Genomic DNA, 23505 nt, shown 5'->3' with positions numbered 1-23505 from the left:
GCAGAATTATAGCAATATGTTGCTATAGAATAGTTCTGCTGGCCAGCTTCCCCATGTAGACCAGTACTTAAATGTGTTAGTGGTAAAATTTCTGAAGATGGTCTGTTAACACTTCCTTACAGTCATTAATCTTGCCCCAGACTCTTAGGGTTGTAGAACAGGCTATCATTCCTTTCTCTCTCCAGGGCACTGCTATATCCTTGGTGTAAATTGTTTGGTGTACTTAGTGTATGTTCTTCCCACACTTCATCTATACAGAATTTGAAAAATGCACTACTTAGCTGCCTGTTAGGGTGACCAGACAGCAAGTGTGAAAAATCGGGACGTGGGTGGGGGTAATAGGAGCCTATATAAGAAAAGACCCAAAAATCGGGACATCTGGTCACCCTACTGCCTGTTTGAGTAAACATTCTACCACTATGGCTAGTTATGAAGGCAGGGTTCAGGGGCAGTGGTCTGGTGATAAGCCTAATGCCCATTGTCCTGACACACAGCACCTGGGGAAGGGAGAGTGTTGGGATTTCTACAGGGGTGAACATGTGGAGATTTTGTATCACTTCTGTAACAAGTCCACACATTCCTTATACTACTATAGCATGTAATGAGTACTGTTGATAGCACAAGAAACCTACCCTTCAGTTTGGAATGCATCTCCTAATGTGGTTATATTATTCCTGGGAACTTCATTACTAACCTATATATCCTTATTGCAGTAGCGCTCTCTAGGATATGGCCTTGTTGATGGATGAGATTTCTGGTGGGGTGAAAAACACTCATTATGTGAACCAAGTCATAATAGGAATATCAATATTGGGGGAAATACTTCATTAACTTAGGTGCCCAAAATGTGCTAGGCACTGTACAGAGGTGTTGGAAATAAGAGCTTACAATATAAAGATGGGTAAAAGTGGAGTATAGGATACAAGCAACTAGTCAAGGTGGTGATTGGAATACATCTTAGTTCCATTGTTTTTTTGCAATTATATAAGAATTGCCCCTCAATGTAGTAATTACTATTGCCTTTATTTAATAAGAACGACTCAAGTTCCTCCACAATCCTTGAAACTGACCATTGAAAAGACTGGGAAGTTGTTTTGTCCTATGCAATAACTTATGCTCTGTCTGTGCAATAGGAATCTTAGCTATGTCTTCTGTTATTACTGATGTGATGTCTTGTTAGGGACTAATTTTTGTCTTCTATACTACTAGAACATATTCTGCACTAAACATAGGATGACATAAATTACATAGCAGAATTTCAAATCGGACAAATTATATGAGAGCTGTGGTGTTGGTTTGCTTATTGACACATTTTCAGAGGCATAATTATTTTCTGTAAACCTCAGGTGAGTCTTCTCTGTGTGGAATATATTCCTTGGTAGTTTTGCACTGATGTATCTTTATTTCTAATGGATACCAATAGAAAGACCCTAAATCACCAAAACTAGTTCAGGGTTCATCCCTGCTATATAAGCCAGGGGGGATGTCTCGTAGTGGTGTGTGTTTGTGTTTTTCTTTAAACTAGAAGGAGGGAAAATATAAAACCAAGGGGAAAAAACCTCCCTTCCACCTTAGATATGTGTGATGATTGGACTTCTCTCTATCCCTTGCAGGAAAGCTATCTCATCTCGCACTTTTGGAGAGGCTATAACTAGGTGGAGCAAATAGGAGCTAGTCCTTGGTGGGAATTCCACAGCAGCAAAGTCAGACATTATGCCATTGGGAGAGGAGGAATGACACCTTCCCTTTTCCTTTCACTCTTCTATAATTGAGCAGAGGAAGATGGAAAGGTAAAAGGTGACTATTCCGCTCCATGGGGATTAATTGAAGTCACTGACTTGAATCATAATTTATATCAGCAAGCAGGAAATCTTGTTTTAAATGTATTGTAATACTGTTCTGCAATTGTACTTAGTTGCTTTCCTAAAGAAAGGTTTATTCTGATTGGTAGATATAACTATTAAAATATGTTGGCTTACAACTAAACTCAGCCTTTGCACAATTTGGTGGTACTTTTTTGCTAACCAGGACAATACTATATCCATACACATTTATTTAAGCAATTAACTTACCCTAATTCAGATTTTTAACCATTTTCTAACATAATGAAAATATATAAGTTAATGGTGTAAAAGTTTAGTTAAAAAATTCTTGTGATTTGAGGCAAGCTCTACTTGGATGCAAACTTAAATTAAAAATGTGCAAAAACAGCATTTTAACTTTATTAGTGAAAATACTTTTAAATGTGGTGGATGCATAATTTTAAATGCAAAACTTGTTTAGATAAGAAAAAAAGTCTAACTGATTTAATAAACAAAGTATTATTATATGTAACTAAGGTTGCCAGGCGTCCGGTTTTCGACTGGAATGCCCGGTCGAAAAGGGACCCTGGTGGCTCTGGTCAGCAAAGCTGACCAGGCTGCTAAAAGTCCAGTTGACTGCAGTGGGGCAGGCAGGCTCCGTATTGATCCCGGGAAGCGGCCGGCATGTCCCTGTAGGTGGAGGGGTGGCCAGAGGGGCTCCATGAGCTGCCCCGCCTGCAGACGCTGCCCTGAGCACCGGTTCCACAGCTCCCATTGGCAGGGAATTGCGGCCAATGGGAGCTGTGGGGATAGCGCCTGTGGGCGGGGGCAGCGTGTGGAGCCCCCTGGCTGCCCCTCCATCTAGGAGTTGGAGGAACATGCTGGCTGCTTCCCGGGAGCTACGCAGACTTCCTCTGTCCCCAGGAAATGCCGGGACTGCTTGAGGTCAGTGCTTCCTGGAGCCTGTACCCCTGCCCCATCCCTGAGCCCCCTCCCACACTCTGAACTCCTCAGCCCCAACCTGGAGCCCCCTTCTACATCCCAAACCCTTCATCCCCAACCCCACCCCAGAGCCCACACCCCAACCCCCTGCCCCAGCCCAGTGAAAATGAACGAGTGAGTGAGGGTGTGGGAGAGCCAGCGGTGGAGGGAGTGGGGGGGTGGAGTGAGCAGGGGTGGGGCCTTGGGAAAGAGTGGGCAAGGGTTTTTGGTTTTCTGCAATTAGAAAATTGGCAACTCTATCTGTAACAAATTAATTGAGCTGATAGATTCTAAAAACTTGAAGGATGTTTTGACTAGAAACAATTTTTTTATTCAGAGATTATAAGAGGAAAACAAACTTCTTCCTTTCCTTTCCAACTATTGGTTCAAAGTTAAAAAACAAACTTGTAATTGAACTTTGTGAAAAAACTGAAATGAAGAAAATATTCTCTCTGCATCGGTGGAAGAGGCAACTATTGTCAAAAGCTAGTTTAGCATTTGAACAAACACTGGTTCCAGGTTCTTAGCCAGTGATTTCCACCAGTTCAGTAGCTTGATTTTCTTTAAAAGAATCTGGCAACATAAATCTACTTCTTAATGTTTTTTTAATTTAATTGAAATGATTAATAGATTATAGTAAATTTAGGCGTTAACGTATTTTGTCAAAATTTACTTTTAATAAATAACCTTTTTTTAAAAAAATTGATTTTATTTAAAAAATCAGTTTTTATCCACCCTGGGATTAGCGTAGTGGAATGTGCTTACCACAGTCACTATTTGCTATTAGCAGAATGAAAGTGCAAAGAAACAATAGAGAGAACTGTATATGTATTGTCTTTAAAGTCAGCAATACTAAAACTCTCCTTTATAGTTATCTGGTGCTTAGATACTAATTGGTACAGGATGCTGGCTTTGTGCATGGGCTTTTGCTGGAGGGGATGACGTAGTCCTAAACTTCGGGTTTGAAAACACCACTTCAAACCTGGCATGGTTATGTCAGCTCTTCATTCCTAATGATCTTTGTAAGAATAGAGATCTGTCCAGGGTCCTTGGCCAAAAGTTTTTGTTCCCCATACTGCAGGTTGCTACTTTCTACCATAGAGGAGGCTGCGTTTTAGAGGTGGTGAAATATGTAATTTCTAAAGTACTCTAGGAACCCTTGGGGTGAAAAGCATCATGTAAACATAAAATACAACCAAATCAACAATACCACCGCTGTTTGAAGTTATATAATAGGGGAGATGGATGGTTTATCTAAATGTTATATGGATGGCTGAAAAACACAACCTTGGGCATTTGGCTGAAGAATGTATATGCCTCACTTCTACTTCTGCCCTCTCCCTCCTTAAAATATTGACTTCATCTCCCGGACTAATGATGTGTTAAAAGAGCTCTAACTCTACCCTTTCCTGTACCCCTTTAACAAGAATATAATTTTAAACTAAACAGACTCCTGCATTTGTGTTCTATAAAACAAGATAAATGTGAAATGTTTAAAGGACAAACAACATTTCCAACACAGTGAGTGATAGAAAATGACAGAATGGGTGCAGCTTACTCTTAGTAAAACACTGCACACAGTACGCCAGTGTCCTATTGTTTCTTCATGTGGCTGGCACTATGTTCCCTAAAACGTTTACTTGTGCCTTGGGGATCTCTTTACTGATAGAACTGGATGTATGTCAAAAGAAGTATTGTATAATGATCCCTCCACTATGATATTTCTTCCCCCTTCTGTCTTCGGTGCCGTGCCCCACTCCCCCTCAGGTAACCTTACAGTTACGCCTTTACAGTCTGATTCTCTCAGCCCATAGGCAGACTGGCTGTTTCTCTTCTCTCCCCCCCGCAGTCTGACAAATGCTGTAAGAACTTCTCTACCAGTGAATCCCTAACAGCTCTGTGGACTTGCTCAATCCTGCCTCTCTGAGTATCCACCTACTCTCCTGTTTCATGCTTTGCTGATCTTTGTCTCTTGTCTGCCCCTTCTCATATCTCTCTCTCTCTCTCTCTCTCTCTCTCTCTCTCTCTTCAGTAAGGTTTGACCTTTCACTCTCAGCCACCTATATTTGGAGTTCTTGTCTCTTTCTTATTCTTCTCATCCTCCTTCAAAAATGATTGTCACTTCTTTGAATCTTACTATTTCTATATCTCCTTTACCTTTTATGAATAATTCCCTTCTTACTATGTTCTGTAATACAGTATTGGATGGATGCTATATAAAATCAAATTGGGTTCTGTAACTGAGAGGCAGCATGATGCCAGATTGACTCATGGCACTTCAAAATCTGTGCCCCAGATAAGAATCTACTGATGTATTGCACGTGAGACCATGATGCATTATTCATCCTGAAGGTACAGCCACTTCAAGCAAATGTACTGATGTTGGTGTCAACACAACGGCTGGTTGCATCATTGTAGTACCACTGCCCTTGCAGTGATATGGTAGGTGTAGTTATTCCTTCAACTTCAAAAAATCCTTTGAGACTGATCAATAAAACTCATTTTACCTAGGATAGGATTTATTACAGAGAGAATAAGGGCTGTTTTGGGCAAAATTTGATGGCCAACTGGGTCAGGCAGGAATTTCTTGTGCAGGAGAAGTAAGCTGTTGAGAAAGAAGGCAGGGAGAGAAGAGAGGTGTGTAGGAAGGCCGCATAACGGTGTGTTCCTTGAGATACTCACTATTTTCATTTTTGTGCTTGCACTGGCAAGTATGGGGAGAGAACACTAAGGTTGGGGGATTAGAGGGGTGGCCAACTCTGTGAGGGGGAGTGAAGGAGGCTAGAGCTAAAGGCAAGGATGCCGGTTTTAATAGGAAGGAGCAGAGGTAGGGAGGAAAGTAGAGTGCTATGTCAAAGGCTAAATGGGTAGATGAAGAAAATAGTTTATTATGAACTTGTGTTACAGTGACCACCCAGAGGTCCCAATCAGGATCACAGCCCTGGTGTGCTAGGCACTGTACAAAGGCAAAGCCAATACTTGCCCAAAGAGCATATTACCCCCTTATTGGGTTGCCCCACAAGGGCAACAGTGATGGGAGCATGTAATTACATAGACTAGCTCCCTGCATAGTCAGCTGGCTTAGTCATTAAATCTCTTAATTTTGAAGGTATCTGTCTTAGTGAAGTGATGGGAGAGTAAGCAAGGCTAAAGGAGAGCAAATGGACAGAGGCAAAACTTAGCTGTGTAAGTAAGAAACAGAACAGTGTAGGTAAAGTCATATCAAATGATAGCAATTCAGTAAGGGAGTTGGACCAAAACTGGGGCTTGAATGAGGCTGTTAGTGAGCAGTGAAACTTGAAGGGTCATTGATGTGGAATCTGAAGTTGTCATCAGTCTCCCCTTTCCCTTCTAAGAAAGGTGAGGGACTTTGGGAGTGAGTTGCTAGGAGAGGCAGGAGCAGCCCTAGCCATCTTGTTGGCCCAGTTGGGAAAGATTTTCAGCCTCCTCTCCAAAAGGCTGAGGGTGTCCCCCCCCACCCCCCAAAATGGCGGGGGGGGGGGGGGGTGTGTGGGGGTGTGTGTGTGTGTGTGTGTGTTTAAAGTCAGGCAGGACAGTGGCCAGGCAGCCTGTAGAAGTTGGCATCCAGGGCAACAGACTTGCTTGCTCGCTTGCCCCAGAAGCATCACTGGGATTAGGAAGAATGTGAGGGAGAAAGGAAGGCTGCTAGAGTTGCAACATGGAGGGAGAACAGGAACCTGGGCAAAAGTCAAAAATCTGAAGTCTGACTCAGAAAATGTTTGCAACAGCAAAATACTGAAAAGTTTTGGGAGTATTTCCACTTTCAGTGCAAGGTGAAAATGATAGGTAAGATGAAGAGGCCTGCATTACAACTGGAATCACTGAGTCAGGAATGAGAGGCCAAGGTGAGACCCATGACAGAAGCTGAGACACTGGGAGAGACCCAGGTTCAGGTGTCTACAGGAACTGAGATAGAAGTCATGGAAATTGGCAACTTCAGAGGGAAAAAGAGAAAGGAAGGCCAATATATTGGGTTGTCAGGATTAGTTGTCAGTTTGCAGAGGCAAGGACAGGCATTTGGGTTAGAAGGAGATGTCACCAGAGATGACCGAGAGGCAAGGCATGATGTGGAAAGAAGTGACTATTTCCATGCAACAATATCTTTCCATCATAGATGGGATGCAGCTGAAACTTTGGAATGCAAATTTGAAGTTGCATTACTAGAAGAGGTAATGCAAGGAATCAGTCTGAGGCATTGCTAACTTCTGTTGTATGAAGATGTCTGTCCGTCAAGACTAATGAGCTCTGGGCTAAAGAGTATTCCAACTTTCCATGTATGTAAGGCTGATGCATTTATTATAAAGTCTCTACCCATCCCTTCCTAAAAATATTGCTGTTGTTGCATAGTTTTCAGACTGACTAGACTACAGGGCTGATCTGGGGGGTGGGGAGGTTAGCATAACGTCTCCAGTTTTCTACAGGATATTTTTGCTGGAGGCTGGTGTTTGAACCATGTCACTATGACAATTTTTTTTGCACTAACACTTTCCAATGATCTGAAAGTGCTGTACTGAACAGCATCTAGTAAGTACATGTGAAGTGGGCTGATTTGCTGAAAGAAGAGGAATCTTTCCATTATTAGTGAAAATCTCAACTTTAATTAAAACACTTCTAAACAGGACAGATGTTTCTCATCTCTATTGTGTGTGCATTTGAGGCAAATAAAGTGTTTCCTTTTTATCTAGTGATTGAATAAATCATATTCACAAGCACAGTATTAAAGACCAATGTGTGGTCTCGTCTAGTTCCCCTTACCCTGAAATAACTAGTTGTTAATGTGGTGGGGGATTGTTTTGCCAAATAGATGACTCATATTGCAGTTTCAGTGGTTCTGATGTAAAAGTGAAATTTGTTTCAGCTTCTAATTAGCTGAATTGTCTCAAAAGATATTGCACCAAGATTTATGCAGGTACAAGTAGTTACTGTAACAGTCCTCAACTTCCGAGGAGCATGGATAAAGGACTGCTGATTGGTGTCTCTGTGGCTGCAATCTAATTGTGCTGGTAGCTATTTACAAAGTTAAGTTTCCAATAACTTTGGAAAAAAATTGTTCTTAAAGGGGAGAGCAGAATCTCAACTACACATGTTTTTGGCACAAAACCTCCCTGTTTGTTCCAATATGCATTTGGAAGGTCATGAACCTCCTCAACAGAAAGAGGGAACCCTATAAAAAGATAAGGTGAAGGGTTGGAATGTTTGGAGCAGCCCAAAAGGCTGTTTCTCCTATTCAGTAGGGAGAGGACGGTATCTCTTCAGACTTTCATCCTCTGGCTAATGGAGGTATGTTACAGAGGTTGATGCAGAGCCAGCTAGCCTCTCTCTCTTGTTTGTGCCCCTTAATGGAAATCCCAGAATGTTCGCCTACCTCAGCAGCTGAAGCTAATGGGGAGGAGGGGCATGCTTTTTAGCAAGGTGTTGCCCCTGGGCATCACTAGTTGGGCTCCCACCTCACCTTGTCTTTTCAGATCTACTTCTGTCTGATCAACTCTAAGTCCTCCTTTCTAAGACAAGGGACTAATTTATGCCTTCCCAGCCTGTGTGGTTCTGTTTTACTTTGTCTTTGAGTGCTCCTCCTGCCTCTGCTCAGTCTTCCCCAGGAGCGGTAGCAGCATCTTACAATTGATTCTGGATGGGCTTATAGCTGGATTCTGAATAGCAGTGGTGAAACTGATCAGAATCTTGTTAATCTTATGCTACTTGGCAAAACTCTGAGCAGCAGTAGAGACATGTGACCTGAGCAGTCTGTCTCTAACCTCCAGCACAGCATTAGCTTATACTAGTGTTCTCATTTGGAAGGCTGACTCTGCAGCCAAGGAGGGGTAGGATTTTAACTTTTTTGATTTCTACTCCCTCAGTTTTGCAGATGATTTCCTGTTTTCTCTTCCTATTCCCTTCTGGTGAATTAAGATTGCTCTTTAGTGGTCCTCTTGCTCTTCCCCTCCCCATCCCACACACTGGGTGTGATATCCTCTTGCAGGAGTATTCCTGACCCCGCCTTGGATTCCGGGCATTTTAGAGACCTACACCTGTGTGACACACCTTACAGAGCTCTTCCCTAGTGAGTGAATGAACATGAATGATTTTTTTTTTTTAAATAGCATTTTCACATTCAGTACACAAATCATTTTGACAAATGCATCCTGCATGCATTTCTGATGCCTTTCATGCACATCATTGGAGCAGTTTCGCTTTAATTGATAAGTAGAAATAGCAAACTCCCAAATATTCTGCATATTTATTTTGCTACTGCAAACTTTTTCTGAATTAGACTTCAGATTTTTACTATTTGAAACTTATCCATATCATTTCATGTAAACAGCTTTTTTTTACTACAGACATGTTGAGGTGTGATGCTTTGGGACTGTTTTGCACTTCTTCTCCTTCTCGTATATTTGAAAAGGTCAACTGAAATTATCCACAAGGAAACTGAGGTTCTAGCTTGGAAGTTTAGGTCTGGAACACAATAATCCCTTAGGAGGGTTTTTCTAAGTTGCTGAGACAAAATATACCCGTCCAAAAATTTAACTTTGGAGTAGTCTTTAAATTGTGATGTACTAAGCATGACTATATTTCATGGTCAATTTCTTGTCTCATACATTCCAGATTGAGTCTTAATCGAGAGAGTCTTCTTCAAAGATACTAACAGAGTATTTGCCTTTAGTTTAGGGCTTTTCTGTTTCTAAATTCTGCAAGGAATTTTTTAAAAAATTTTGTAGTGCACTGAATTTAGAGTGCAACTTGACATTTCTGACAAAAATAGGTAGGAAGAAGTGGTGGTGTCCAATGGCTAATATTAGTGACTAGGTGTCAAGCCTCCTGAATTTTGTTTCTGGCCATACTACTGACTCAAGCAATTTAAGCTATCCCTGCTTCCATTTTTCTAGCTGTGAAATAGAAAATGTGGTGGGGGTAAACAAGCATTAAATGCTTTAATTGAAATATTTATGTATTTAAAGGTTGAGGGAATTGGCTAGCACATTCCAAAGGAATAGACTAGAGCTCAGTTAACTCCAGAGCACAAGACTTCACTACTGTCATTCATATATATTAAAATCATATCTTTTTTTTGTCTTAGTACGCTGATGCGATGCAGTCCGAAGAGAACCCTCTCTTCTTTCTTACACAACACTGTCATACCTTTTGAGACCTGAAATTTGAAAGTATCCGATGCATGTGTAAATATTGTTATAAGTACAAAATGTTGGTCTTGTGGTGATTGATCTCCACGGTGTAGCGTTACTTCCTCTTAAGTCATATTATTGGGAATACACATCCCATTTTCAGTGTTTGTTTGCTTTTTACTTGGTGCCAGCAAAAGTGAGACACAGGCTTGCATTCTTCTCCTGTCTGTGTTGGGGCGGGGAGAAGGAAATGTATTGAAGATTGATTGTTGGCTTGTCTGCACTTATACCGCCGCTGTAGCGCTTACTGAAGACGCTACCTGTGTCGATGGGGAAAGCTTTTGTTGGCGTAGGTACTCCACCTCCTCAAGAGATGGTAGCTATGATCATAGGAGAAGCCCTCTCATCAGTGTAGTGCTGTCTACACCAAGAGTTAGGTCGGTATAAATGAATTGCTCATGGGTGTGGATTTTCCACCCCTGTGCAACATAGTTATACTGGCATAAGTTTGTAGTGTAGCCCAGGGCTGAGGGACAGGTTGTCTTTAAGGAAGCAGAGACTCATTACATAATTCATTGAAAACCTACTTTTTAATCACAAATACTGTTCAAAACCGTATCCTACTTCCCGTTGATGGCCCCTTGTTTGACAGGCACACTCAGATTTTCACATATCGGTGTTTCACTTAAGAAAAATGCCAAAGATGTAGAAGAATTAGATTCAGAGATGTGGGGTGGGGGGACGACTGTAGGAGTTTTCTTTTGCTAAGTGTAGGATTTAGATGTATATCTGACTAATTTATACTTCTTTAGAACTATGGATTTCCCTTGACTACCGTACATAAGGTTTGATTTTAAGCTTAGTTTTGCTGACTATGGTAGAAGCTATATGGAATCTTAATTTACTGAGATTTGGAATTATATTTGCTACAGAGTTCATTAATATATTGGACTGCAAATGCTCTTAAAAATGGATTGTAATTGACCTTGGCTGTACAAAGATACCAAGCATCAAAGGTGGAAAAGTTTCTATTTTTCATTCTCTAAGTTTCATACTTTACAATATGTTTTACATGCACATCATATTTGAAAGAATTTCAGACATGGGAGCAATTTTCTTGGTATTTAATGCAAAAAACTAAGTTAAGAGAATACTTAAGGTTACCCATTTAGTTGCTCATAATCCAGAAAACAGTACAGCTGCAGTTGTATATGTAACTTTAGCACTTTCTTTGAACTGATCACATCTCAATGTAAATTACAGGAAACTCTGTTGAATCCAATGGACTTAAAACAAAAATATTAAACTGGTATAAGCAAAGTCAGTCAGGCCCAGAATCTTAATTAAAAGATTGCACTAATTCTGAAATAATAAAATATTTATATCTTAAATCCTGCTCTCACTTGCTTTTAGAGGGAGAGCAAATACTGGGCCTATAGCCTGATGTCTTCTGCAACTTCCTTTCCCTCCGTATCCAGATCATGTCCAATTCTGCCATTTCGTCCTCCCCCCAACTGGTAGATGCAACCTTTCTCTTCGCAAACAACTAAAATTTTCCAGTGCTCTCATCACTATCTGTTTTGACTTCTGTAACTTCCCTGGTGTGGCTTCCCAAACATCTACATCACCCTCTTTCAGTACATTGAAAACACAGCGAGTGGGTCCATTGGTGGTCTATTATAAGTGGGGTGGGATGGGGAGGTGGTCACAATGCGTCTGTCAGTATAGTTCTTTGCATTACATCAATGTTGCCAGAGATCGCCTGCTCTCTAACAGCTTCCAGTGTAGATCTTGGGCCTACTAGCTTAAGATTTCTAATACTTTTTTTTTTTTTTTTTTTTACAGCCATTTCCGTATTTATTCACTCCTATTAAAAATAATAATAATCCCACAATGCCATCTTGTTGAGGTTTTATACTAAATAGTCCATCATGAAAACCATAGGGTTTAATGCCAGAGGGGAACACTAGGTCATCTCATCTGACCTATTGTATATTGCAGGCCATTACATTTCACCCAGTTATCCTGTATTGAACCTAATAACTTGTTTTTGGATAAGGCATATTTTCCAGGAAGGCCATTCTTGATTTGAAGACCTGGAGAATCCACCACTTCCAATGACTGATAACACTATGGGGAAAACTTGTGCCTAATTTCTAATTTGAATATGTCTCGCTTCAGCTTCCTGCCACTGGTTCTTGTTAAGCCTTTCTCCCCTAGGTGAAAGAGCTCTTTAGAACCCTAGCGTCTCTGACTCTTGTGACAGCTGTGACTAACAAATGTCTAATTTCCTCAGAAGCAAGGCAAGTAGTTTTTATTGTAGAGTAGTTGCATAGTATTGCAACGTTCACAGATGGAGGGAAAGAAGACTACTTTACCAGCTAAGAATGGGCTTAGCTTCTGCATTCTCCTTTTGTTTGTTTGTTTTTTGGTCACTACCCAAATAATTAGTTTTGTGATGGGAAGTTGTTTCATGTTAGACTAGGTGACTTCCTAGTCCCATGTGCTTTGGGGGGAACAGAATGTGTGCAGTTCTCTATCCTATTCTGCAGACTTTTATAGGGGCTGGCAGCCGGGGAGTTGTGACATGATTGCAATGTTCCTTAGTGAAAGTGAAAATATCTTAGTTCTATAATCTCTTATCACTTAATAAATATCAGACGTGGCTAATCTTCATAGCATTTCTCAACGATGGTGCCAGGAAATAATGACTCTCTTCTGCAGTTGAGGGATAGAACCTTCCTCTTTTCTAATTTTGGTAAATGTAGGGTTTTTTATTGCTGATCCGTTTTTCTTTTCCTCCCCTCTAAGAATGGTGAATTTTTGTCTAATACCCACACTTCCTATCAGATTTTTCTGCCACTCTTCTGTCCTTATAGCACATGCATGTTTAAAACATTAGAAACTCCTCTTGAAGGTTCTTTTAATAGTATTTTAGCGATGGAGAGAGGGATGCATGTTCCTTATCTAGGGCTGTAGTGGGATTAAGAAAATATTCTAAGATGCTTTTCAAATTTGAACTCTTTAGGGTTCTTCTGAATTGCATATATAGAAAATAGAGCATACTATTATTGCTAAATTGCACAGATTTGTATCTAACAGATTCTTCACTGAGCAATGTAAAAGCAAAAATTAATCATCCAGTGGTGTCACTTTTTCATGGCAATTGACATTTGGAAGTATTGCACGTAGGAATTATCTCATCTCAGTTGCTTCCATATGGCCATTCTGAAGGCACTCTAATGTCACTTGAAATGTTTGTGTTTTGATCTATTGCATGAAGCTAGAAAGAGAAATCAGGAGTTTTCTGTCAAGATGCTTATCCTTTAAATAGGATTTTTAGAGATGGGATATCTTTTTGGTCTACATTTAAAGTCCAGAATTAGACTTCAATTATATTTATTGTAGAAGGAAATGGGTAACTAAAATTGAAAGCACTCATATGTATGATAGGACTGAAAAAAGTCCTGAACAAGGATTCTTTGACTACATTCAGCCTCTTATTTCTCTAAATTGGAGTTACCTACCAAATGGGTTCTTTGTGTTTTGAGCATCACAATCATTAGCTGGATGTGTGACACAATAAGGTACTGAATTTCCATAGTTATTCCACAATCAGTTGGAGGACTAGACAGTTTCTAACAGTGATGTGACCATTAGAACTTTATAGAGCGTATACATTTTATGAACCTGATTTGGTCTTGAGCTAGCCTACATTTGCACAGGCACAGTCTCTGACCACAGTCACTTGGGTTTGCTAATGATTTGCAAACAATCCTTTGCATACAGAGTATTCATATTGCACTTGCAGGTGGGGGTATGTGTGTGTATGGCGGGGAGAGAATAGTGTACATGAGTCTGCATTTTGAAAACAGGGATCTGTAGACTGAGACGGTAACTAAAAATATTTAAGAAGTCAAAGTGCATCTCCTCCATCTCTACAGATTTTGTTCAGCCTGTGAAAAACAGTAGTTCATCTGACTGTAATATAATCTGATATTGAAGGAAAATTTTCTCTATTCAGAGATACGTAATGTCACTGATATGATCTGTGGCTGAATGTGGATTTTTTTTTTTTTTTTTTTTTTTTTTTTTTTTATTTTTTGTGGTTGAATTTGGTTTTTTTTTTTTTTTTTTTTAATGATAACCGTAACCAATTAAAATCCAATGGGCAGTATCAGTTCTCTAGTGCAGTGCTTTTCAACCTTGTTTCATTTGCGGTCCCCTAAAAAATTTCAAATGGAGGCGTGGACCCCTTTGGAAACCTTAAACATAGTCTGCAGACCCCCTGCAGGGGGTCAAAACATGCTAAATAAATTGTGTGTTTACAATTTGCCAGTTTTGCCAAAAATTCCAGTACCTTCCTAGTGGCCAATAGGCATACACACATTGTGAATGCACAACACATCATTCCTCAACAGACTTGCATGTGCACTCCTCTCTCACCCCCTGTGCATTCACTTCTTTCTGTTCTCACACACCACCCTGCCGTTCATTTACTCCCCAGGGGTCAGGAATACACACAAGACTCTGTCACTTCCTGTGATAAATGAAGGGAGAGGGAGTAGGAGTAGGAGTAGCTCCCTTTTATGGACAGCCAGCCAGTTAGCTATAAAGTCCCTCTTGGTGGCTGTTCTCTGCTTGCCTTACCTGTAAAGGGTTAACCAAGTCCCCCAGGTAAAAGAAAGGGAGTGGGCACCTGACCAAAAGATCCAATGGGAAGGCTAGAACTTTTTGAAAATGGGGGAAAAAAGCTTTCCCTTGGTTGAAGAGACAGGGGCAGCAGGAATGCTGTGTACAGTTTGAACCAGGTATGAAAAATTATCTTCCATACCTAGAAGGATTCATTGGGACAGGGAATGTTTAGATAGATGCAATCAGGTTTATTTCTTTATTTTGGCTTGTGGATTTCCTCTGTGCTAAGCTCAGGTATTTTTGTTTTCTTTTGTAATGTTAAGCTGGACCCCAGGGAGCCATTCCTGGTGTTTAACCCCTTTTCAGTTGCTCTATAACATCTAGCCATAGCTTGATTTTCCAGATGTTTCCTTTCTTCTTTTTAATAAAATTTACCTTTTTTTTTTTAAACCTGATTGGTTTTGTCTTTTAAAGATCTGTGCATATGTTTTTCAATTAGCTGGTGGCAACAGCTGGGTTTCCCTTTTGTTTTCTTTCTCGGCTTCCCCGAAGGAGGGGTGCAAAAGCCAAGGGGCCACAGAGAAAACTTCCCAAGTGAGTTTTTCCAGGATTTGCAAGAGGCAGTTTTTCACTTGAGTGGTGGCAGCATTTGCCAAGCCAAGATCAGAGAAAAACTGTAACCTTGGGAGTTTAATACAGACCTGGAGTGGCAAGTATTAATTTTTAGAATCCATGCGGGCCCCCCACCTTCTGCACGCGAAGTGCCAGTGTGGGGAATCAGCCTTGACACTTCCTCATTCATTCACCCAGGGTTTAATAATTCTTCCTGGCCCTGCCAAAGTCATCAATTCTTTTTCCTCCCCTCTGTTTCTGTCCCCTCAAACTTTAAAATGAATCTGTCTCAGTCCACATCAATATCCCCTCCATTCCCATTTGATGACTAATAAAACAGACATTTAGAAAGAGTGTTAAGCAGTTAATCCTGACTGTCTTGTGCTGTCATCCGTCACTGTGGTATCTGAGCTTTTACACAACTCATAAAAAGTTGAATTGAAACAAAATGACAGCCTATTCATCCCTTTAGCCAGGTGGTTCCTTTAGGGCTCCATACTGTGCATTCCACACTCCTCCAGCTTTCAGCATTTTTAAGTGTTCTGCCTAGTACCTTCAGTTATTTAGTTTTGTGCAGTGTAGAAAACTGAGTGAAAAGCTATGATTGTTGGCCACCAGACCATATTTTATCTATCACGAAGTGACAATAGTCACCACCTTCCTGAGGAAGAGTAAGTGTTAAGCTGGAATATTTGCATGGAGTTAGAATTGAAGATTCAGTGATTTCTTTGTAAGTGCCTTTATATGAAAGCCAGCTCTTGTAAAAACACTAGTATTTGTCAAGGATTTATTAAGCCTACTTTGATAACTTCATTAAAGCTAATCTAAATCTGATGCAAACAGATCTAGCTTTTTAAACTCCTATTTGGGTTCTGTGTAAAATCAGCCTTACAAAGTCCCAGCCTGCTGTTTGCAGGGAGTAGGGCACTCGATCAGCTAAGCCATCAACTTCTCCTGAACTTATGTTTTAATTTAATTTAGCCTTTGTTAGCAAAGAAGTCCTTGAAATGCAAACTGAGTGCAATCGAGGCCTGTGTCAGGTGGATGATAGCAGCTGTTGCAATAATAGGGTCAGGCCTTGCTAAGCAAGCAGAGGAGCAGCTGCAGTGGCCCACACTGAATCCTCCAGGCTCTCCCTCCACAGAGCCAGACCTGTTTCTAATCCTCCCTCATGGCCAGCAGACACCAGGCACAGAGCTCTCCTGTCCTGTAGTTCCCACATCAGCAGGCCATAGCCTCTTTCTAAGGAAGGAGAAGAGAAGATACATGCTCCTTTATCTACTGCACCTCCAAGGAGGGGCCAAGGATCCCAGTATAGCCCTCTTGTGGTGCTGGCACGCGCAAGGTGCACAAAGGGGCATGCAAGGTCCCGAAAGAGAAATAAGCTTTTCATTAAAGATAACTCTGGAGTGATCCAGTAGATCTACCAGCAGGTGTGACAAGACTTTCAACATTGACCCTCCAGCGTCCCAGCAAAGCACTTGAACATACACACAACTTTGAACACCCAACTAGTACTGCTGACTCGAGCATTCACGCTACTTTTACATGTGAGTTAAAGTGCCTACAAGGACAAGAAGATCCCTAGGGCCTCCAAACTGTTAAGGATATGATGTGGCAAGTGGAGAAGTGAGGCACCTGCCATCGGAGAACAGGTGCTGATATGACCTCTGGAACTTGCAAAAGATGCTGCTGAAAGGCAATAGTTTGATGGGACAGGGTAGAGAACTGTCTTGTTTCACTGTAAATTGTGCAAGTGACCTTTGGCAATTTGAAAACTCTCCATTCTACACCTCAGTGAGTCCCTGTGCCTACTAAAGCAGTCATGAGGGAACTTTCCCTCTCCCAACCCTTTCCACCTCCCCTTCCAACAATGGAAGAAAATCACTCTGGGCTTGTCTACATGGGGACATTCAGGAAAGTAAATTTAACTAAAAGGTATAATTGGGATTTAAAGTAGTTTAGTTAAACTGCATTGAACCCCTGTGAGGACACTCTTTCAGAATTAGGGCAGGTCTATGCTTAAAATGCTGCATCGGGACAGCTGCGTCGTAGCACTTAAGTGAAGATGCTCCTACGTTGATGGGAGAGCTTCTCCCATTGGTGTAGTTAATGAACCTTTGCAAGATGGGAAAAGCTCTCCTGCTGACACAGGCCCCTCTGTAGACAGTGCTAGGTCAGTATAACTATGTTGCTCAGCGGTGTGGATTTTTCACACCCCTGAGTGACGTAGTTATACTGAGTATAGACCTGGCCTTGGTGTCCAGACAGGGGTTTAATGCAGTTTAAGCCACTTTAAATTCCCACCTGTTAGGGCTTTTCTACACAGTGCAGGGTACTCTACAGAGGTGTGAATTGTAGTGCACTATAACGTTACAATCTAATGCCCAGTGTAGATCCTGCTGGCATGAGCTAAAAGATACCCAGTGCTCATTGATGTAGTCACATCTGAAATGAGACAACGTAATCTGCTAGGTGCTGAACTGTCTTGATGAGCTGGCCATATTGCATATAAATACTGTGGGGCGCTATGCCTCTCCCTCTGAGCGTGAAAATGGAAAGGAAACTAAAAATAATTAGCAGAGATGGTGGTGGATTTGTTTTATTCTAAACACAGAAGGCCACCTGAGCAGTTGTCACTATATATCATGGATGACTTTTGTCTCTGGCATGCTGCTGAAGGAGACCACAAGTGGTAAGTGGCTGTTAATTTTGGTTCATGCTTGAAACTGATATAAGAAGTTCTTAAACTGGACTTCAAAGGAAGTTCCTTAAGGAACTTGCATCAAATACTAGTTCAGTAGACACAGGGCAGGAGAAGTCGTCTAATCATGCATAATGCAGAGGATTGGATAGGAGTTGTGTGGTGGGGAGCCTCCAAGCAATAACTGTATACTCTTGAGATCCAGTCCTGAAAAGACTTAAACTAAGCACATGCTTTATACACACAACTGGTTCTGGTGAAATCAATGATATAATTCCCATAGCTAAGCACATGACATGCATAAATCTTTACAGGATTAAGACCTGGGTCTATAATTGGGAACAACAAACCTGGATAATTTTTTCTCAGCAAGTTTAAAGAGAGAAACAACTAAATCAAATTCAGGTTTAAATTAGAGTAAATGGTGGATTCTCTGAAACTTGAAATCTTTAAGTCATGGTTTGAGGACTTCAGTAATTCAGCCAGAGGTTATGGGTCTATTTCTGGAGTAGGTGGGTGAGGTTTTGTGGCCTGTGATGTGCAGGAGGTCAGACTAGATGATCATAGTGGTCCCTTCTGGCTTTGAAGAAAAGGGAAGGGAGAGTGAGTAGCAGCCAAAAGTTGGGGGGGGTGGGGGTGGGGTGGGAAGGTCTAGTAGTTGGAGGTGGTACGGGTAGATAGGCGCTCTTGAGTTGTTAGCATCCAATAAAACCGGTCATATCCTGGTCCCAGTGTAGTCAGTGGGAGTTGTGCTGCTGACCTTAGTGGGGCCAGGATTTTACCCTTGGAATCTTCACCCAGCAGGAAAATGCAGATTTGGGTAGTTTCCCTCACTACAAATTAACTAAACTCCTGGCATAGGAAAAGATACATAAAGGGCATGCTTTTTCTTTAGTTCCTGTATCCTGGTTTCATTCTGCAGCAACTGTTCCAGTACGTAGCTGAAATATAATGACACACATTGTGTACTGATGTTCATTGAAAAAAATTAACAAAAACATTTTAGAAACTTGGCCTTTGGGGGTAGGCCTTTCGTTTCCTGGTGTGTCTATTTAATATCACTTAATTCTTTTGCTGGATGCCATTGCAGGAACAGCTTAAAGACATGTTTTTTTTCCCCAAGTTGACAGAGCAGATTGCAACAATATTTGTCAAAGGCCACATCATGCAAAAGCACTTCTGACGCAGGTTTTTTTTTTTTTTGAGATCAGCTTTATTTTGTAACCAAGTAGATGCACTGAGCTAAAAGCTTTTGTTTTGAAGCATGATGTGAACAAAATTATACCAATAAACAATACATCTAAATAAGTAAACAAACATCATTATAACATACACAGTAACTTCTAGTCATGTGGTATTGTGTCAGTTCTGTTTTCAGATAGGAGGAGGAAGTTCCCTATTGTTCTTAAGCCAGCTGGTAACTGACACCACATTTGTGGAACATAGTAACAAAAGGCTTTTGTTCACAATTTGTATTCCTCTAGAACATACCAATTTCAAAGCCTAAGTAGAACATAATGTATGAGCAGGCCAATTTGAATAGAACAATCTGGTGAGTTGGTACAAATCCATAATTTTAAATTAAAATAAAAAATGGGACTACAGGTAGTAATTACTCAAGAGGATTACAGTTTGCAACATGAATGGACAAAATGCTCCCATCGCATCTCCTTTCTCCTCCTGTATACGGGCTCATTCTGATCACAGTAGGATGTTGAAAAATGTGTAAGCATTTCACTGTCCTTCTCTCTGAGTCGGAGTTGAAAGGAATACATTAATTTAGAAACAACAGTACTGAGGTGTCCACTCGACGGCAAACAAGAGCTCTTGGTAAAGGAAGCAATGGTACTGTCTAATCCTTGTGACCAAATAAAACACTTCCTGAAAACAAAATAGTGTTACTCCATGCAAAATACCATTGGTCACTTCTAATACAGTATTGCTGTGTATGAGAACTAGAAATGGTTTAGCCATGCTCAACTCAGTTGAGACTTAAGTCCAGTTTTTCTGTAGCCTAGATATGCCTAATTAGGATCCTCACAGGGAAGCAGTATTTTGTCCTAACATGCTGCTCCCCAAGGTCAGACCTCACTATTGGGTGCTCATCCACCTCACTGTTAACAAGCAGGAACACAAATGAAACTGCAGAAGTTTTGGCGCACCCAGTTTTACTGGAACCTCCCTCAGTTCATTACATTGCATGGACAAAATCCTAAGAAGTTTGGATCGTCCTGAAACAATTGAGCCAAGTAACATTTTTGTTTAAAAAAAAAAAAAAAAAATATTTTGGTATTCTTTGTAGTAATATGTTAACTCTATGTGTAATGGAAGGTTTAAATTCCTGTTGATTTGAAACTGACATGTTCCGGGATGGGTCTCCACCTTCTTAATTTATGTTATTTAGGTGACTCCATAGTTAGGTTGTGGTCATCCCATTTTATAAATGTGGAAGACAAGAATTGTTTCTAGAAATTAGAAGTATGGGACAAACACCAAATTAAAAAGATTAAATATATTGAGTCTTAAAACTTTTTTTTCTTTCGGCAAGTAAGTGTGTGTGTGTGTGTGTGTGTGTGTGTGTGTGTACGCGCGCGCGCACACGTTTTCAGCCCTTTCTCACTGAGAGCAAGTTCATTTTTGGAATGTCCAAATTGACACACCAGTAGATGCCTAACTTTTGTTTCAAGTTATTTTCTTCAAACTTCTTAGCTACTGACTAGCACTTGATTCTTACGCATGACACTTTTAAAATTAACTGTAAACTTGTGGTGTTTATATATGTAAGCATGTATTCCAATTCTGTTCTTTTTCAGGTAGTGGTGCTACAGCAGTAGTCCAGGCAGCGCTATGCAACCCCAGGCAAGAACGTGTAGCAATAAAGCGAATCAACTTAGAAAAATGCCAGACCAGTATGGATGAATTGCTTGTAAGTAAATTCAAAGTGAAAAATGGTGGTGGGCAGCTCTTCTTTTGCCTGATCTGAGATTTTTATGTAGAAAACAAGTTAAAAAGGATTTGGGAGACATGTGCCACTGCACTAATAAATGAACTGTATCCAGATCATCCAGTAACTATACTACCATACAATATCTCAAATGTGCAAAAACAAAACCATGCAAAGATTGGATATTTTAGGACTGTATGTGTTGAGGCCTTTGGAAGAGCTACTCTAAGCCTTAGCCATTTCTTACAAGTGACCCTGTCTTCAGGAGTTTGAAACCTGACCATAAAAATGTTTGAACTTCATATGTTAAGACTACTTACAAAAAGAAAGTCATGTCTAAATCAAAACTTACTTACTTTTTTGGGGGGGGGGTGCGTGCGCGCATTATTTGGGTTAAAAATCCCAATGAAGAATGGCAGCATTTTAAACAAACAAAAAGCCAGGTGAAGTTGCAAGTTTTGGAAAAACAATAATAATGTCTATATTTGGTCTTAAAATGGATTACAGCACACATTAAGAGCGTATCTTTTCACATATCAGGATTTTCATATCACAGACCTAATATGGGTTTGTGCCATTTAGCTTTAATCCAATGGACCATACCAACTGCTTTAGAAACTCTTGTTTGGATCACTGATCAAAGGAATACAGACTATTTTTTTTAAAGTGCGTTTTTATACAATAGCCACTTTAGAATAGTAGGAGTGTAACAGGTTAATGCACCAGTGATGGCAGTCTATCAGGTTAGTGAGTCACTAAGAACTCTTTTAGCAGACATTCATAACTCTCCTTCTATTCAGGTGCTTAGAAGACCAATCACCATGCTATCTAGGCAGCATGACAAGAATCCAAGGATGCAAAATAATTCCAAAAGAGAGAGTGTTACTTTCTGCTTCTCAGGTTGCTGTTACCGGGAGGGTGTGGATTTTTTATTTTCTAATGAAGAAACTTGTAGTTCTTCTTCAAATGCGGTTCCCTATGTATGTTCCACTGTGGGGTATGCATACGCTCTGTATACTGGCGGTTCTTCAGGATGCGTGGTCCACTACATGCCCTCCTTCCTTTCTGCTTCGGATTATTCTCTGATTTGTGGTGGAGAAGGAACTGGAGAGACGGTTGATCCGCTCTGCCTTTTATCCCTTGGTCAGAGGCATGAGGTGATCAAGAGACACTGCTTTCAAAGTTTTCTGGCTCCAGGCTCATGGAGTGCTTGCCTACCCACAGTGGAATGCAGATAGAGACCACATATCTTGAAGAACCTCCAGTTACTATAAGGTAAGTTAAATTTCTCTTCCAAGAGAAATGGTCTCCTTGATGTGGAAATGCCAAGATAAAGGTGTCTTGAATATTACCCTTGATACTGAGGACTTGGCTACACTCATGAGTTACAGCACAATAAAGGAGCTCTGTCCTCACTGGCATAGAGTGCTCTGACTCCACGGCTACAGCGCTGCTGGTACTTCACCTCGGCGAGAGGAATAACGTTTGCTGCGCCTTGGCTACAACACACGGGCGTCAGTGTGAACGAGGTGTTGGGTTACTGCGCTCTGATCGGCCTCAGGAAACGTCCCATAATCCCCTTAAGTCAAGTGGCCACTCTTGTCATTGTTTTGAACTCCTGTAGGAAGGTGGAAATGCCCTTTCAAAGCTCTGTTTCTGACAGCCGGCATGCAAGCCGTGTGTGTGTGTGTGTGTGTGTGTGTGTGAGAGAGGTGGGGGCGGGAGGTTTGCTGCTGTCTGAACTTACAAGACAGCATGCTGACATGCTCTCAGCCCCCCAAAAACCCCACTTTCTCCCCCTACATACACACAACACGCTCCCTGTCACACTCCACCCCCCCCCATTTGAAAAGTACGTTGCAGTCACTTGCATGCTGGGATAGCTGCCCATAATGACCACTCCCAATGCCATTGCAAGTGCTGCAAATGTGGCCACGCCAGTGCGCTTGCAGCTGTCAGTGTGGACAGACTGCAGCGCTTTCCCTACTGCGCTCTAAGAAGGCTGGCTTAACTCGCAGTGCTCTACATCTGCAAGTGTAGCCATGACCTCACACAAGTTGGGCTCAGCCATCTTCCTTCTGATAGTATATCCTGTAGTCTTGGGCTCTCCACTGCAAATGTTCTTCATCTGGTTCTTGATGGCCTTCCCCTTGGGATTATATAGTGCAGGAGTGGACAAACTATGTCCTGGGGGCCGCATCTGGCCCTTCAGATGTTTTAATCTGGCCCTCGAGCTCCTGCTGGGGAGCAGGGTCCAGGGCTTGCCCCGCTCTGGCGCTCCAGCTGGGGAGCTGGGTTGGGGGCTTGCCCTGTGCGTGCTGTGGCTCCGCACGGCTCCTGGAAGTAGCGGCATGTCCCCCCTCCAGCTCCTACATGTAGGGGCAGCCAGGGGGCTCTGCACGCTGCCCCTTACCGCAGGCACTGCCACTGCAGCTCCTATTGGCCGGGAACTGCGGCCAATGGGAGCTGCGGGGTGGCGCCTGCAGACGGGGCAGCGCGCAGAGCTGCCTGGCCATGCCTCTGCATAGGAGCAGGAGGGGAGACATGCAGCTGCTTCTGGAAGCTGCTTGACATAAGCGCCACCCAAAGCCTGCACCCCTGATCCCCTCCTGTGCCCAAACCCCCTGCCCCAGCCCTGATCCTCCTCCTGCCCTCCAAACCCCTTGGTCCCAGCCCAGAGCACTC

The 23505-nt window shown here is 41.6% G+C and overlaps 1 protein-coding gene across 1 annotated transcript in view; it reads left to right on the top strand.

Annotated features, from left to right (window-relative positions):
- STK39 (serine/threonine kinase 39) overlaps positions 1 to 23505 on the top strand; it is a 163237-nt gene that overhangs the window by 18753 nt on the left and 120979 nt on the right. The window contains exon 2 of the mRNA XM_024200630.1: positions 20690 to 20802. Within this exon, the coding sequence (XP_024056398.1) occupies positions 20690 to 20802 (113 nt within the window). The remainder of the gene's footprint in view (positions 1 to 20689; positions 20803 to 23505) is intronic.

This window comes from Terrapene carolina, unplaced genomic scaffold (assembly GCF_002925995.2).
Source record: "Terrapene carolina triunguis isolate 2854851 unplaced genomic scaffold, T_m_triunguis-2.0 Scaffold62, whole genome shotgun sequence".
In the NCBI taxonomy this organism is placed as follows: domain Eukaryota; kingdom Metazoa; phylum Chordata; order Testudines; family Emydidae; genus Terrapene; species Terrapene triunguis.
Note: the sequence above shows the minus strand (reverse complement) of the source record. Positions and strands in the feature narration are given on the sequence as shown.